This window comes from Seriola aureovittata, chromosome 23 (assembly GCF_021018895.1).
Source record: "Seriola aureovittata isolate HTS-2021-v1 ecotype China chromosome 23, ASM2101889v1, whole genome shotgun sequence".
NCBI classification, from domain to species: Eukaryota; Metazoa; Chordata; class Actinopteri; order Carangiformes; family Carangidae; genus Seriola; species Seriola aureovittata.
Genome location: NC_079386.1, coordinates 6,445,335 through 6,458,476, shown reverse-complemented (window position 1 = coordinate 6,458,476; position 13,142 = coordinate 6,445,335). Strand labels below are relative to the sequence as shown.

At 40.0% G+C, this 13,142-nt stretch overlaps 1 protein-coding gene across 12 annotated transcripts in view; it reads right to left on the bottom strand.

Annotated features, from left to right (window-relative positions):
• mark2b (MAP/microtubule affinity-regulating kinase 2b) overlaps positions 1-13,142 on the bottom strand; it is a 50,817-nt gene that overhangs the window by 28,606 nt on the left and 9,069 nt on the right. For all 12 annotated transcript variants that reach the window (XM_056368791.1, XM_056368792.1, XM_056368796.1 and 9 more), the window contains exons 2-7: positions 5,122-5,286; positions 3,512-3,565; positions 1,755-1,803; positions 1,399-1,464; positions 721-791; positions 199-255 (exon numbers count right to left, since the gene is read on the bottom strand). In XM_056368791.1, the coding sequence (XP_056224766.1) occupies positions 199-255; positions 721-791; positions 1,399-1,464; positions 1,755-1,803; positions 3,512-3,565; positions 5,122-5,286 (462 nt within the window). The remainder of the gene's footprint in view (positions 1-198; positions 256-720; positions 792-1,398; positions 1,465-1,754; positions 1,804-3,511; positions 3,566-5,121; positions 5,287-13,142) is intronic.

The following is a 13,142-nucleotide window of genomic DNA, read 5'->3' as shown; positions in this document are numbered from 1 at the left end:
GTTGTATTTCATTTTTGGCAAAAAATAATGTGAATCGAAGACTGTAAGAAAATATAGATAGAGTGTGTGTGCGCTTAAGCCCTAGTACTCGAAGAGAGACATTATATCATCTTTGTGATTAGCCTCTAGCTCGGCTGTTCATGAAGAGAGAGAGAGCGAGAGAGACTCAGTGTAGTTCATCAATGGGTGTGTTCTCACCTTGAGGTCTCTGTGTACTATACACTTCTGATGGCAATACTGCACCGCTGACACAATCTGGAGAGTGAGAAAGTGAGTGAGGGAGAGAAAAAGGGAGACAGTCGGAGGGAACAGAAAGAGACAGGGAAAGAGGATGACAAGATGAAAGAGGTTGAATTGGTTAGACAATTAAATAAAAAGACACAGAGCTCTTCATTAGGATTTCATCAGGATAGAATCATGCTGAAGTACTAGGAATGCTAAATTAAACAACAAATGTCTTTATTTATATAATTGACATTAATTAGTTAGTGGTAACTAATGTAGGTTAATTTTTTTAATCATAAATTAAACAATTTAAAAATTATTCCTTCTGCTCCCGTCCCACCTGCCATTATTCAACAAATGCAGACACTTGTAAGCTGGTTATGCACTTTTAATCTCAGTCCAACTTAAATGTACACAAAAAATATACATGCATTAGCATAAATTATCTATACAGAATTACACACACAAATAGACATTTTTTCCCAGTACACACACCTGTCTGAATTTGGCACGGGCTTCTTTCTCCTTCATCCTGCCATGGGCGACCAAGTAATCAAAGACCTCTCCTGGGAGACGAGAGAAAGAGGAGGAGAGCAGATCTAGAGTTAGAACCTGATACTTGTCTCCTTGAAGCCAGAGTATTGGGTCAAAGGGACATTGACCTAATACTCCTTGAGTATTGTTCTTTAAAAACAAAGTATGGTGACATCGACCTAAAGTGGTCATTATTTACTACTTTCTACAGACTTCAATGAAACAGAAAAACTGACAATCTATTATCTTCCTCATTTTCATGTTTTCTGGGTAAATGATTACTGCACTGTTTAACTAGTAACAGTGTAACAGACTACCGTCACATAATTTCCCTTTCATCTGTGTCTATACCAGGGGTGCTGAGTACAAGAGTACAAGAGTACAAGAGAAGGTTGATACAAGAGTGGCCATCAAGCTCCTTTTTTTAAAATTTATAATGTCAACAATGTTCTGTGCAAAGAAAATAGAGATGGTAAACAAGAGAAAAAAACAGGAGATTTCTGATAACATCTCTCTGGAAAACTGACTGTAGAGGCTGTACATTAGGGGGAAAAGCATTTTTTGTTTGATGGGAACCATTTGATTCTAAGAGAGTACCGAGCCTCAGGGGGGAATGATTTCACAGTGACACGCACTTACCTCCACTAGCGTACTCCATTACCAGGTACAAAGTCTTCTCTGTCTCTATCACCTCAAAGAGCTTGACTGGAGGTGGAGAGAGAAAGGCAAAGACAGAGAATTGGAGGGGGGGGGGGGGGGGGGGGGGGAGTAAAGAGATGGGGCAAAAGACAGATAAATTGAGAGAGGAAAGGGAGGAGCAGTGGAAATACAAGAGTTGAGCAAGAAAAGGGCAGAAAGAGTGAAAGCAAAAATAAAGAGATAAAAGCAGAAGGATTGTTATCATTTGGCTTGAATATATAACCTTGAAAGACCATATACGCCCTGTTCTCAGTGAGTGACGACAGAGTGGAAACTCACGTTTCATTGTGACTCACCTATGTTGGGGTGATTCAACATCTTCATGATCCTCACCTCCCGGAAGAGCTGCGAGAAACAAGCCACACAGAGTGCTGTGTCAAATACACCGACTGATGTGGGGTGGTGTTGTGAATTACATTTATACTCTACATGTATACTCGCAATGTTTGGTGAACAGGACAGAACATTTATTTTGAAATAGAAAAAAAACTTCACTTCAGTATTGCCTTGTCCTATTTGTGTCATTGCAAGGGAAAAATGACACTGAAAACACAAACATTCACTTCCTGTTTATGAACATGTGGGTCGAATAACTTGAAGGAAAGCAAAAACAAACAGCTTTGTTAGTGTGTTAGTGATGACATAACGCTAGATATTCAGGCAATACAGGTTTAAATCCAAGGTCTGTCACAATTTAGGATCTCAGAGTTAAACAAACATAGAAAGTTGGCTTTGCCTTCAGCTGCTTGTAAACTCTGAAAAGACAACTCAAAGTACTGCGTACAAACCAAAGTCTACCTCAATGCCATCCGGTCTATTCCTGTGTTAAAGGCATGAGGAGGCGTTTTTCACTCATTATGAATTTATTTCCTCTGAGTCAGCAGATAAGGTCAAACTGTGCTTACTGGATGATTTCGGGACTACAGACAGACAGAAACCTGTGAGCCTGTAGCTATTAACGTGACAAACAATCCAAAAGGCAACACTGCAATATTCACTCTGTTACAAGTATTAGCTCCATTCAAAAACATCTGGTGTCTTTGAAGGTAATGCAATCCACTTTTTCAAACATAACTTGTAACGTAAATTTGGCAAGTATAGCATTGCCTATGGTGTAGCTAAGGCATCGTTATGTACAGGCTCCTTAATGCACAACTACAAGTCTGTCTTACAAAATAAGACTGGTAATATTCTTACTTACATTTATCTATTGACCTGTATTGATTGCCTGTTTAGCTAAACTTGATATATCTAATACCTCTGTACCAAAGAGCTCCTTTGTTGTCCAAAAGCTATTAATAACTCATTGATCAACCACACTGCTGACATGCTCCCTCATTACCATGAACACACACACACACACATTTTGAGCCAAAACCACATACGCCATCCTGCTGCTGTAAATACTCACTAGAGCGTGAAATGTGTGTTAATCCGCGGGAGAAAATAGTCCCCAACAACTTCCAATTCGGGTTTTAGTGCACATGGATTTGCATTTGCATGCTTCCTGACATTTGATGTAAGGGTGGGTGAGTGTTTCGAATTTACCACTGGATTTATGTGTTGGCCCTGTCAGTGTCTTAACATTTTCTCGTCATGTGCTTCTCATGTCTGACAAGTGTGTATTCTATGTCTTGTGTTTGGTGTGTGTGTGTGTTCAGTTGACAAGGACACATGGTTAGAGAGTGTGCGTGTAAGTGGACAGACCCCACCCTGCCACGATCAAAGGAAGTAATTGCAGCTTGTTTCCTGTAATTAAAACTCTCTCTAAAAACTAGACCACTTCAGAAAGAGAGAGACAGAGGGAGAGAGAGACTGGAAGAGAGTGCAAAAGAAAGAGAGAGAGAGAGAGAGAGAGAGAGAGAGAGAGAGAGAGAGGGCGAGCTAAAGAGAAAGACACGTGGGGCAGGAAGAGTGACTTCAAAATGACTTCTGAAAAAAGGGATAAGAAGGACTGAGGTTTGAATTTTTTGCCCATGTGTGTGAGTGTGTGTGACAGAGAGAAAGAGAGAGAGAGAGAGAGAGAGAAAGAAAGAAAGAGTTAGAGACCCACCTTCTGCAAACTGGAGGAGTTGAGCTGTGTCTTATCAATGATCTTTACAGCCACCTAAAAGCAAAACAAGAATGTGTTCTTTTATTACTACACTTTTATTCATTAATTGCACTTGCTGCAGTGACACATCTTGCTTACACAAACCTGCACAGCTACAGGCCTGTGAGCACAGAAAAAACACACAGTGCTATCTTTTTGGAAGCATCACACACACACAAACAGACAGAACGATACAATCTTGCAGCATTAAGTGATAAAAACACACAATCACAGCAGGCGACAGTTGCATAATAGGGCAGAATACAAAGACACACACAGAGCTGAACATGGTTATAATGAGGTCTATAGTTCATAATCCAACAGTGGACACCAACATGGGGAACAGAGAGAGATAAAAACACAGAAAGGGAAAGAGAGAGAGAGATAAAAGAGAAGCTGAGGAAAGAGAAGAGAAGAAGAGAAAACAGGACATAGAGGGAGAAGGCAAAGAAACAAAGAATTATCTCTCAACAAGGACACAGGAAAAGGGAGGTCTACTACACTCTCCCCTTTCTGTCTTTCACTGTCAATTAACTCCTTTCTTCCACTCCTCTTTCTGGTAGTGCTTGTCTGTGACTCTTTCATGCCCCCTGATTCTCCCTTGTTTTCTTTGAGAGAGAGAGAGAGAGAGAGAGAGAGAGAGTGTGAGAGAGAGTGTGTGTGTGTGTGTGTGTGTGTGTGTGTGTGTGTCTGTGTGTGAGCCAGTCACATGGAGTGTTATCAGGGTGTCAGGCACAGGGCTGTCACACATTGACAGAGCCCGCCTACCCCTGGCTCTCACACACAGGCTAAGAGTTGGCTTGACTGGGCCTCAGACAGAGCCCAGCATGGGCTCACTGCAGACACAGCTTCTCTCTTAAAGGGACAGACCACCACGTTACATCACATCTGGAATTCACAGTAAGCCGGAGACATTTAGGCTTCTCTATTCAAGCTGACAATGGTGATCTAATCTCCTGCAGCAGATGTACCGTCTCCAAAGCCATACGAGCCTCAGATCAGACCAGACCTACTGTGTATCACAGCGTGAACCCTCCCCTATCCACAGAAACCAGGAAGGAAGATTAACATTTAGACATTAGCTAAACATTTATATTGTTTTTCTACCTTTTACCACCTTGGCTGGTTAAAAACATCTGAGGCTTTTCTTTCTATTCTAAGTAGGTTTTGGTGATTACAGTCACTTCCTGAAAACTGCAGTCCTCTTGTCACTTAAAAGAGACTTGCCAACAATTTCTCATGGCAGTTTGTCACTTTGTTTTAAGCAGAACAGTTAAGGCAGTTGGGTGTAAGATTTACTTCATTTTCTAGACAGGGTGAATGACTTAATGTTTCTTTATTTCTTCATCCATAAAAACGCCTTTCTTAACCTTGCTGTTTGTTATTGAAACACTGACAAGCCAACTTTTAGATAAGTAAAGAGTCAATAGTAAATCATTTTTCCAGAATGTGACTACAGTGGCTAAAAATAAAAGGCTAAAGTTCAGAAAGTCAGAGTGATTCTGTAAGTGAAACCAAAGGATAAGATTAAAGATTTCGGTCCAATCTACCACATGTGTATGCAGGCCTACCTCTTTTCCGGTGAGGACGTGTCGTGCCAGTTTGACCTTGGCGAAGTTGCCTTTGCCGATGGTTTTGAGCAACCTATAGTTACCAATGTGTGGCTGTTCATCTGATGTGGTCGTTGCGACAGAGTTCCGACATCGCGGCATGCTGGACCGGCCAGACTTGGACTCCTGGAAAGAGAATAGGCAATATATGTAAGCACAAGAGGACAAGATGACTTGAAGGAAGAAAGTGATAGAAAGGGACAGTGAAAATATGACTGATCAAAAATGAAGGAAAAAATTTTACATTCAAAAGATGTATTATTCCAGCTGTCCTGAACACTTTGTAAGCATGGGATATATAATATAAAGAAAGATAAGGTTTTAACAAAGCATATTATGTGATGCAAGTTAAAAAACAAATTTATAATATGTATATGTGAAAGAAAACTAGGTTGGCTGATTCTGAGTGTATAGAGACAACAATGCTTTTTGAGGAGCAAACCTAATCTCATTCAAATTCTAGTTTTAACATCAAATACTGAGGCAATGAATCTTCAAAGCAGTCAGGTCAGTGCTAGCCATAACAGTGAAAAGTGACACAATATATAAAATATATCTAATACATTACAAATAGTGGAAAAGGAGCTTCATTACAAACTCCAGACACATTGTGACAAAGTTTATGCAGATTTAAAATGTACAAATAGCCAAGCTAAATTATGGACAAGAGCTGTAGTCTTCGGTATTCAGGTGGGGCATTCCATATCATAATGGGCCAAATGGCCTTCAGTTTTCATTTTGGATTGAAAATTGTGCTTCCACACACCAAGTAGGGTGTTAAAAAGTCTGCATTATAATCTGGTGGCAAGATTAAGATAGATTGGGAATAGACAGCCAACACTGATCAGGATCCCCCAGGCCTCTGGAGAGATTTACACAGCTAAATGAAATAGGTGTGAGTTGGATTCTTAAATTTGATTTTAGCAACATTAAAATTTATAGTTTTCCTTGTAGTGTTTGCTTTAACATTTTAACATCTTACTACTTAGATATGCAGACATTTCAGTAAGAGCTACTGTAAACTGTTTGATAAACCTGGTTCTCTTTTGTTCTGTCAAAGTAATGGTGCTGTGACAGTCTTGATTTCCTTTGTCACTGTTTTACTATAGGTTAATGTTTCACACTGCAGCCAGTTATGGCCCACACACAATATTACTAACCCCTGCTTTTGTGACTGGATCTCCAGCCAAGGCCACTAATGTATAAAGTTATTTTTAATAGCCTCTTTGCTTCACTTCGTCTTTTAACACACAGTAGGTCTTTCGAGTTATACACACACCCAAGAAAAGAAAACAAAACCTTGCTGTGCTGGCAAGTTTTGCATGGTTGGCAACTGCGATTGGGTTTCAACTCCAGGAAAGGGTCACAGCAATTGTGTGTGTGTCTATGTCCACGAGTGTGTGTGTGTATGTTTGATCTGAGCAGACAGGTGATGGGGATCAGGGTCAGAGGAGAGGACGACTGGCTCCAGGGTGACGAGACGCAAACACACACAGGCTGTGGCACAAACAGCAGTGCAAAGACACAAGAATACACACTCAGGCACACAAAAGTACACAGTCACGCACGCGGGCAGCACAAATCACACACACACACCTCTCAGAGATTTGACACCAATGAGACAGAGACGGTCCAGTGAAATTCACACTGTTGGTGCGGAGCGCAGAGCTTCACACAAATCATCTCCTTCTCTTGTTCTGTCCCTCCAACACAGACTAGTCATTTTATTCACCTAATTATCTCCCCTTTGCTTGAACAAATTAGAAGCTCACTCTGTCTCACAAATTACCCACAGACCACATTTTTATCAACATCACCCTCCCATATCTTCCGTCATGGGAAACACGGAAAACCATGATTACTTCATTGTGTTTGTGTGTTTCTTGCTCCAGATGGTATGATCTAATGTCTGTATCCCAACCCGCCCCCCCCCCACAACCTCATGCTGACAGTGCAGACCTGCATGAAGCGTAATAGGCCAGATTAAGCTTGAACACAAGTGGAGAACTGGGATTAAAAACAAATGACAGTTACATTAAACCCAGAGGACAAGGGAAGAGCTTTATACGGCCTTGTGTGCGGGGGAAGCAAATGATTTTTATTTTTGGATCATGTGGGAGAGGGGGAGAGGGAGACAGACAATATGTCATATGTGGATACAATTTGAGACAATGGGACCCAATCTGACCGCACAAAGCTGATTTCTAGATCAGCTGTGCTGTCCTCACAGAGGTCTGTGTGATCTAACACCCTCTGTCACTCACTCAGCTTTGCATTGAGCTCACCAGAGTACTGCTGTCCAAAATAGCACATGCAGGTCAACTTTTGCCCTCAACAAAACATTTGTCTCTCAAGGTCTTCTAGAAAGTTAAACAGCATCTTATTTGTTCTGTTTTGATGTTGTTTAAAAGGAGATGATAAATTGTTGAGTAACCTGGTTTCTAGTGAGCATGCAACATGCTGACTGACTGGAAGAGCTGGCAATGAAAACACTAACTAAAAGAACTGTGTACATGACAGCATGAAAAAAAATAGGGCCAAGTATGTGGAATACAATATAAACATCATGACATACATATGCTGCACAACATGAACATCCACTTTACTATTTTGATGCATGCGCAGTCAGTGTGGTTACTATGTGGACATTTCGCACAGTCTTTAATTTCGTGCTGTGCAAGGGTCTCGTGGATTTGGGTAGATGACAAAATTTACATCACACGGAGCCTCACAGACACGGAAAATATGAATTGGACTTAAAACAACACTGATGTTAAGTTTTTAAAATGTAAAAAATTCTGTGATTTGGGAAGCTGCCAATATTGGCAAGCGAAGATCAGTCGGCAATGCCGGGGGACTGATCTAAGACAGACAGATCTCAGATTTGAGATGTGTACATGTCCTTTGAATCAGAGAGATAAACTGACAATGTTCGAAGACCAAAAACTATTAGGGCTGGGTTGTGAAATATCGATTTTCAAAAAAACGAGAGAGACAAAAACATGGCAGACAAGGCTCCATTGAAAGCAGTGTTAAGTCTAAAAGCAGATGTATAGCATTTCGGACTTAAAACTATGAATGCAGCAAAGAGATGGACAAAAGCAAAGCAATCTGAAAGATGTGCAAGAAGAAGCAAATAGAAGAAGAAGCCGTGTGTACCTGTTGGTAACACTGTAGCCAGAGCACTGGGATACATTAGCAACGCACATTACTTATCTACCTGTTATTTCTCGAGAAGTGTGTCTAAACTGTTGGTCATTTTAATTAAAAGTGCATTCCTGTAACTGCTTTGTAAACATTAATACTTTTAATAATGCACCAGGTTAGAGATACAATTTACAGCATTAGGTCTCGGATAATCTCATTCAAATCTAAGCAAAATTGGTATTGTAACTGAAATATCTCCAATTTAATCAATATTGAATCAAATCAAAAACTGCATTGAATCGGGAGATTATTGGCAATACCCAGCCCTAACAACTATACAAATCACTACCGTCAGACCAAACCAGTGTAATGAATGGACTAACCAAAAACCAACTGGGGCTTTCCACAACAGCAAACAAAATAAAAACTAATCACAACAGAAAAATACAAAAAATACAAAAAATAAAATGAAAACATAAGAGGGGGATTTTTTTTTTTACTGTACACCCATAACTAAAACACAAAGTGCAACAAAACACCAGAGTTATAGCTTTAAGGACGTGGTATTCCATAGGTGACGCTGCTGAGCTATTTGCAATAGATATTCAAGAATTAACAAGTCATTACAGTAACAAAGCAGATACTGGCTTCCTGGAAAGTTTCTAATTATGACTGCTTCAATAAAGTGTTAAATATTAACAGGAATGTCAACATTTATGTGCTATCCAGGATGGCGGCATGAGACATTCACACTGATAAATGTCTGGGAGGTAACTTTTAGACAGTTTGCCATTTCTCTCTAAAAAGCAAGTATGCATTGTATTTCAGAATTTAATATAGCATGAGTTTGGATTGAGTTTACTTTGAGGGAGCAAGACTCCTCCATTAACCTGTTTTAGCTTTGATGAGTGTTGTCCAATATTTACAGTACAATCATCTAGATTTTCTCCGGAGTTTTAATTTCTCTAGTTTTGTAAATCTAATTTAGACATTCCAGTTGTTCCAGAGAGGGTGGAAGCAAAATTTAACCAGCCAACCAAGGCTGTATAACACAACCTTGGTATAACTATACGACGACTGACATAAAGGTCAGTGGACAGAGTTAAGCTTTTCATTCTTTGGTTAATTACTGCTTTAATGGATCCACCCAGGAGTCAGTAGGCCCAACTTTTCAATAATGTCAGTAGACTACTTAAGTAGTAGTCTACAAACATTATTTTGGAAACATTGCACAAAGCAGCAAGTTAAAATTCAAGCGTGTCTCCTCTGAGTTCTTTGACTCGTCCACGGTCCTCATCTCTTCAGTCTTCCTTCTCTCCTATCCTCTTTCATGTCTGACTATTTTTGTCTTCTGATTCTTCCTTCATTTTTGGGCAGCTGCAGGCTAAGCAGAACACCCTCCCCCCCGCCACACACACATAGATATAAACACACATACACATACCCACCTCTCCCCTCAGTTATAATTATAGACGTGTTGGAGGACAATAAGTGACATCATTGTTTTGTTTTTACATTACTCTGATGCTACGTGTGACTCATGAATGCTAACTTGGAAATGCTAGAATTCGCAGTTTACCAAAAACTTTACTAAGGTAGCTTTCTGTTGTGCTCCTAAAGAAATCAAACCGGACATATTCACAACAGCTGGAGGACTGCACCTGAATACTGAGTTGAATATACACTCTGAAACTCTGGGTTGGTTAATGACATTCACACCTGATGAAGGGACAAAGACACATGATTGTAATCAATCACATGACATTGTTGACCATGTAAGGTGACCCAGTTGAGGGCAGTAAGCAAGACCAAGCAAAAAAGGGCCACCCTGTATACCCTACTGTGTAGAAATCAAAGCAAAATTATAATATCTATGTAAAAACACTATTATTCTAAAACATACGACAGTCCTAGCGTTTCATTTAATGATTGTTTAAATACATTTTCAACTTGGCAGCCGTCTAAATTACATTTTTGCCACCAAGCTATTTACGATTTCTAGGCCCAATTTGTGGCCACTTTTCGACAACAACCATAATTCACAAAGTGCAAAAGAGCAAAGCGCAATTTTCTCTGAACCCGAGTTCATCGGCTACCGTGTGTCAAGCCTGTTGCATGGGGGCAGACCTTTTTTGTCCTTTGCCTACCGTGTGGAGAGACCATTAGTATAGTGTTTATATCCGGCCCAACAATTCAGACCCCCTCCCAACACACACACACACACACACACACACCACACACACACACACACACACACACACACACACACACACACACACACACACACACACACACACACACACACACACGCACACGCACACACACGCACACACACACACACGCACACACACACACACAGAGAGAGAAAACTTACTGACAAGATGTTTGCAGCTGAGAGCCATTTACTGCCACACTGCCAACACAAGCATGTGCACATGACCAAAACACACAAAGCAGTCATGTTAATCCAAGGCAGTGCTGGTTGTGTTTTGACTCAGGCCTCATTATCACTGACCTTTACTAATCTGAGTTCTAGGAGGAAGCCACTCCGATACAACCAGATGGAATTTTACACAGTACGGTTCACAAAGTAACCCTAAAGAAGGGTCGCACACGAAGTGAGTGCTACACAATACTATCAAGAGACAGCTGAACCCTAACGCGAGATAGGCAAACATAGGCAAAAACGTCACCAACAGCACAGAGGCAAAGTGCGGGTAATAAAAGGAGAGGTGAGCTTAAAAACACACTGTTTGGAAATCAACTACAATTCTTCCAGAGTTTTATTCTGCTTGTTTTACCCGCTAAACACATTAGCTGACCTTACAATACCTTATTCTGCAGTCTGTTAAAAAATCACATTTGTCTATCATTTTTACTGTTGCTGGGCCTTATCAGAAAAGCTGAGCCAATTGTTTTTAGTGGGGAACACAGAGGAAAAGAGAGTGACCCAAAAAATAAATCAGTGTTGTGTAAAATATGTCAAACCAGTTTGTATGTGCTTTTAAAATATGGGGTATAATCACTCAAACCCATTATTACTCCATCTATACAAAATAAAAATGTGACGACTTTTCTGCCAACCAACAAACTGGTAGCTATTATTATAAGCTGATTTTGCGTATCGCTTTTTTAAAATACCACATCACAACCTGCTGTTAACATTTAAATGTAATCACACTGTTCCCGCTCATTTGAAATAATTAACCACAAATTAACTACTCTGTCCCTTCCTGTCCAAGGACAACTTGAGTTTGTAAGTGTAGACTCAGTGGAAGGGCTCAACAGAACATTAGAAAGAGCAGATACTGACGCACTACACTGACTCTATGCATTTCAGACTGAAAAGTGAAGTAGTGGCTGGCAAAAGACAAGCTCAGGGGGAAAACCATATAAAACTAAATTCAATTTAACAGGTAAGAGCTGAAAACAAATTTAAGATGTTACACTCAAAGTTTTGCACACTTTCAACTGTCAACGACCATTTTACCCCATTTATTATTGCATTGCAGTGTTTTCCCCACAAGGTGTGCACGTCTTCTGTGGGGATGGAGGGGTGGTCTGGGTTGAGGGCTGCTGAATAACAAGTTAATTATTCATAAAGTTGTAATCAAGGCACATTAATAATAATTAATAATAATTATCAAAACACTGTTCGAAATAAAGATGGTCATTAATGACAATATACATCATTTAAAACTGATTATGCATATATTTCTCTACAGAAGGCTGGGTAATTTTGACATAGTTCTAACAGAATTAATTACAGCGCCAAAAACCTGTGTGATTAGTCCTCCGATAATTAAGTTGCTTCAAGATAAACACCTTGTCTTTTAAGGCATATGGGATGACAGAACTGAAAAGGTTTTGACTAACCTGATGGATAAGAAACCATTTACACTGACATGTAGTCCTAATTAGAGGCCTGTATATCCAATCAACTGTAAGATCAAGATCCACATATAGTTAACATTAAAAAGATATCCATCTATCTATTAATTATATATAAAGAAGATATTTCTGATCCATTTCTACTCACTAACCAAAGCTATAGAACAAACAAGCTCAGAACAAACGGGGTCTTTATCGGATACATAACACAACCACATACAAAAGCTGCTGCATTATACTGAAATTTGTGGGTGGGAGGACACACACACACACACACACACACACACACACACACACACACACACACACACACACACACACACACACACACACACACACACACACACACACACCTCCCGACTCTAGGTCGTGATGGCTGTGTTGCCATGGAGATTTGTCGCTTGCCGAATCCTGCCCTCTATCTCAATGTTGGTTTGTATCTCTTTCATCCTTCCTTCTCTCTTTCTCCCTCCCTCCTTCCCTCTTCCCCTTCATTCTTTCTTCCTACCCTCCTTTTCATATGTTTATGTTACTATTTATACTCTTCTTTAATGTCAACATGGGTTTCCAGAAAATAAAAATGAGACTGAGCGACTGTTGTCTTTAAACAGGAGCATGCAGCATCCTATTATTACCATACCATGGCAAATCTGAAGATGGTCCAAATTAACACAGTTGTAGCTTTTAAGTTATGTTTTAAATTGCCATATTTTGATTGCCATATAGTAACCCCTACATAAAAGTCCAAGTAAGGCTGCAACAACAGCTGCTGACTGGATCTACTTGCCAATTACAAGCAAAACCCCCAAAGGGAATAACTTTGGGAGGGCTCATGTAAAACAACCACTCTAATGAGAGGGAAATTAAAATGAGACAAGTTTAAAAGCTGGCAAATGACTGGTAGATATGCTACTGCACCTGTTTGACAGTTCTTCCTATTCAAC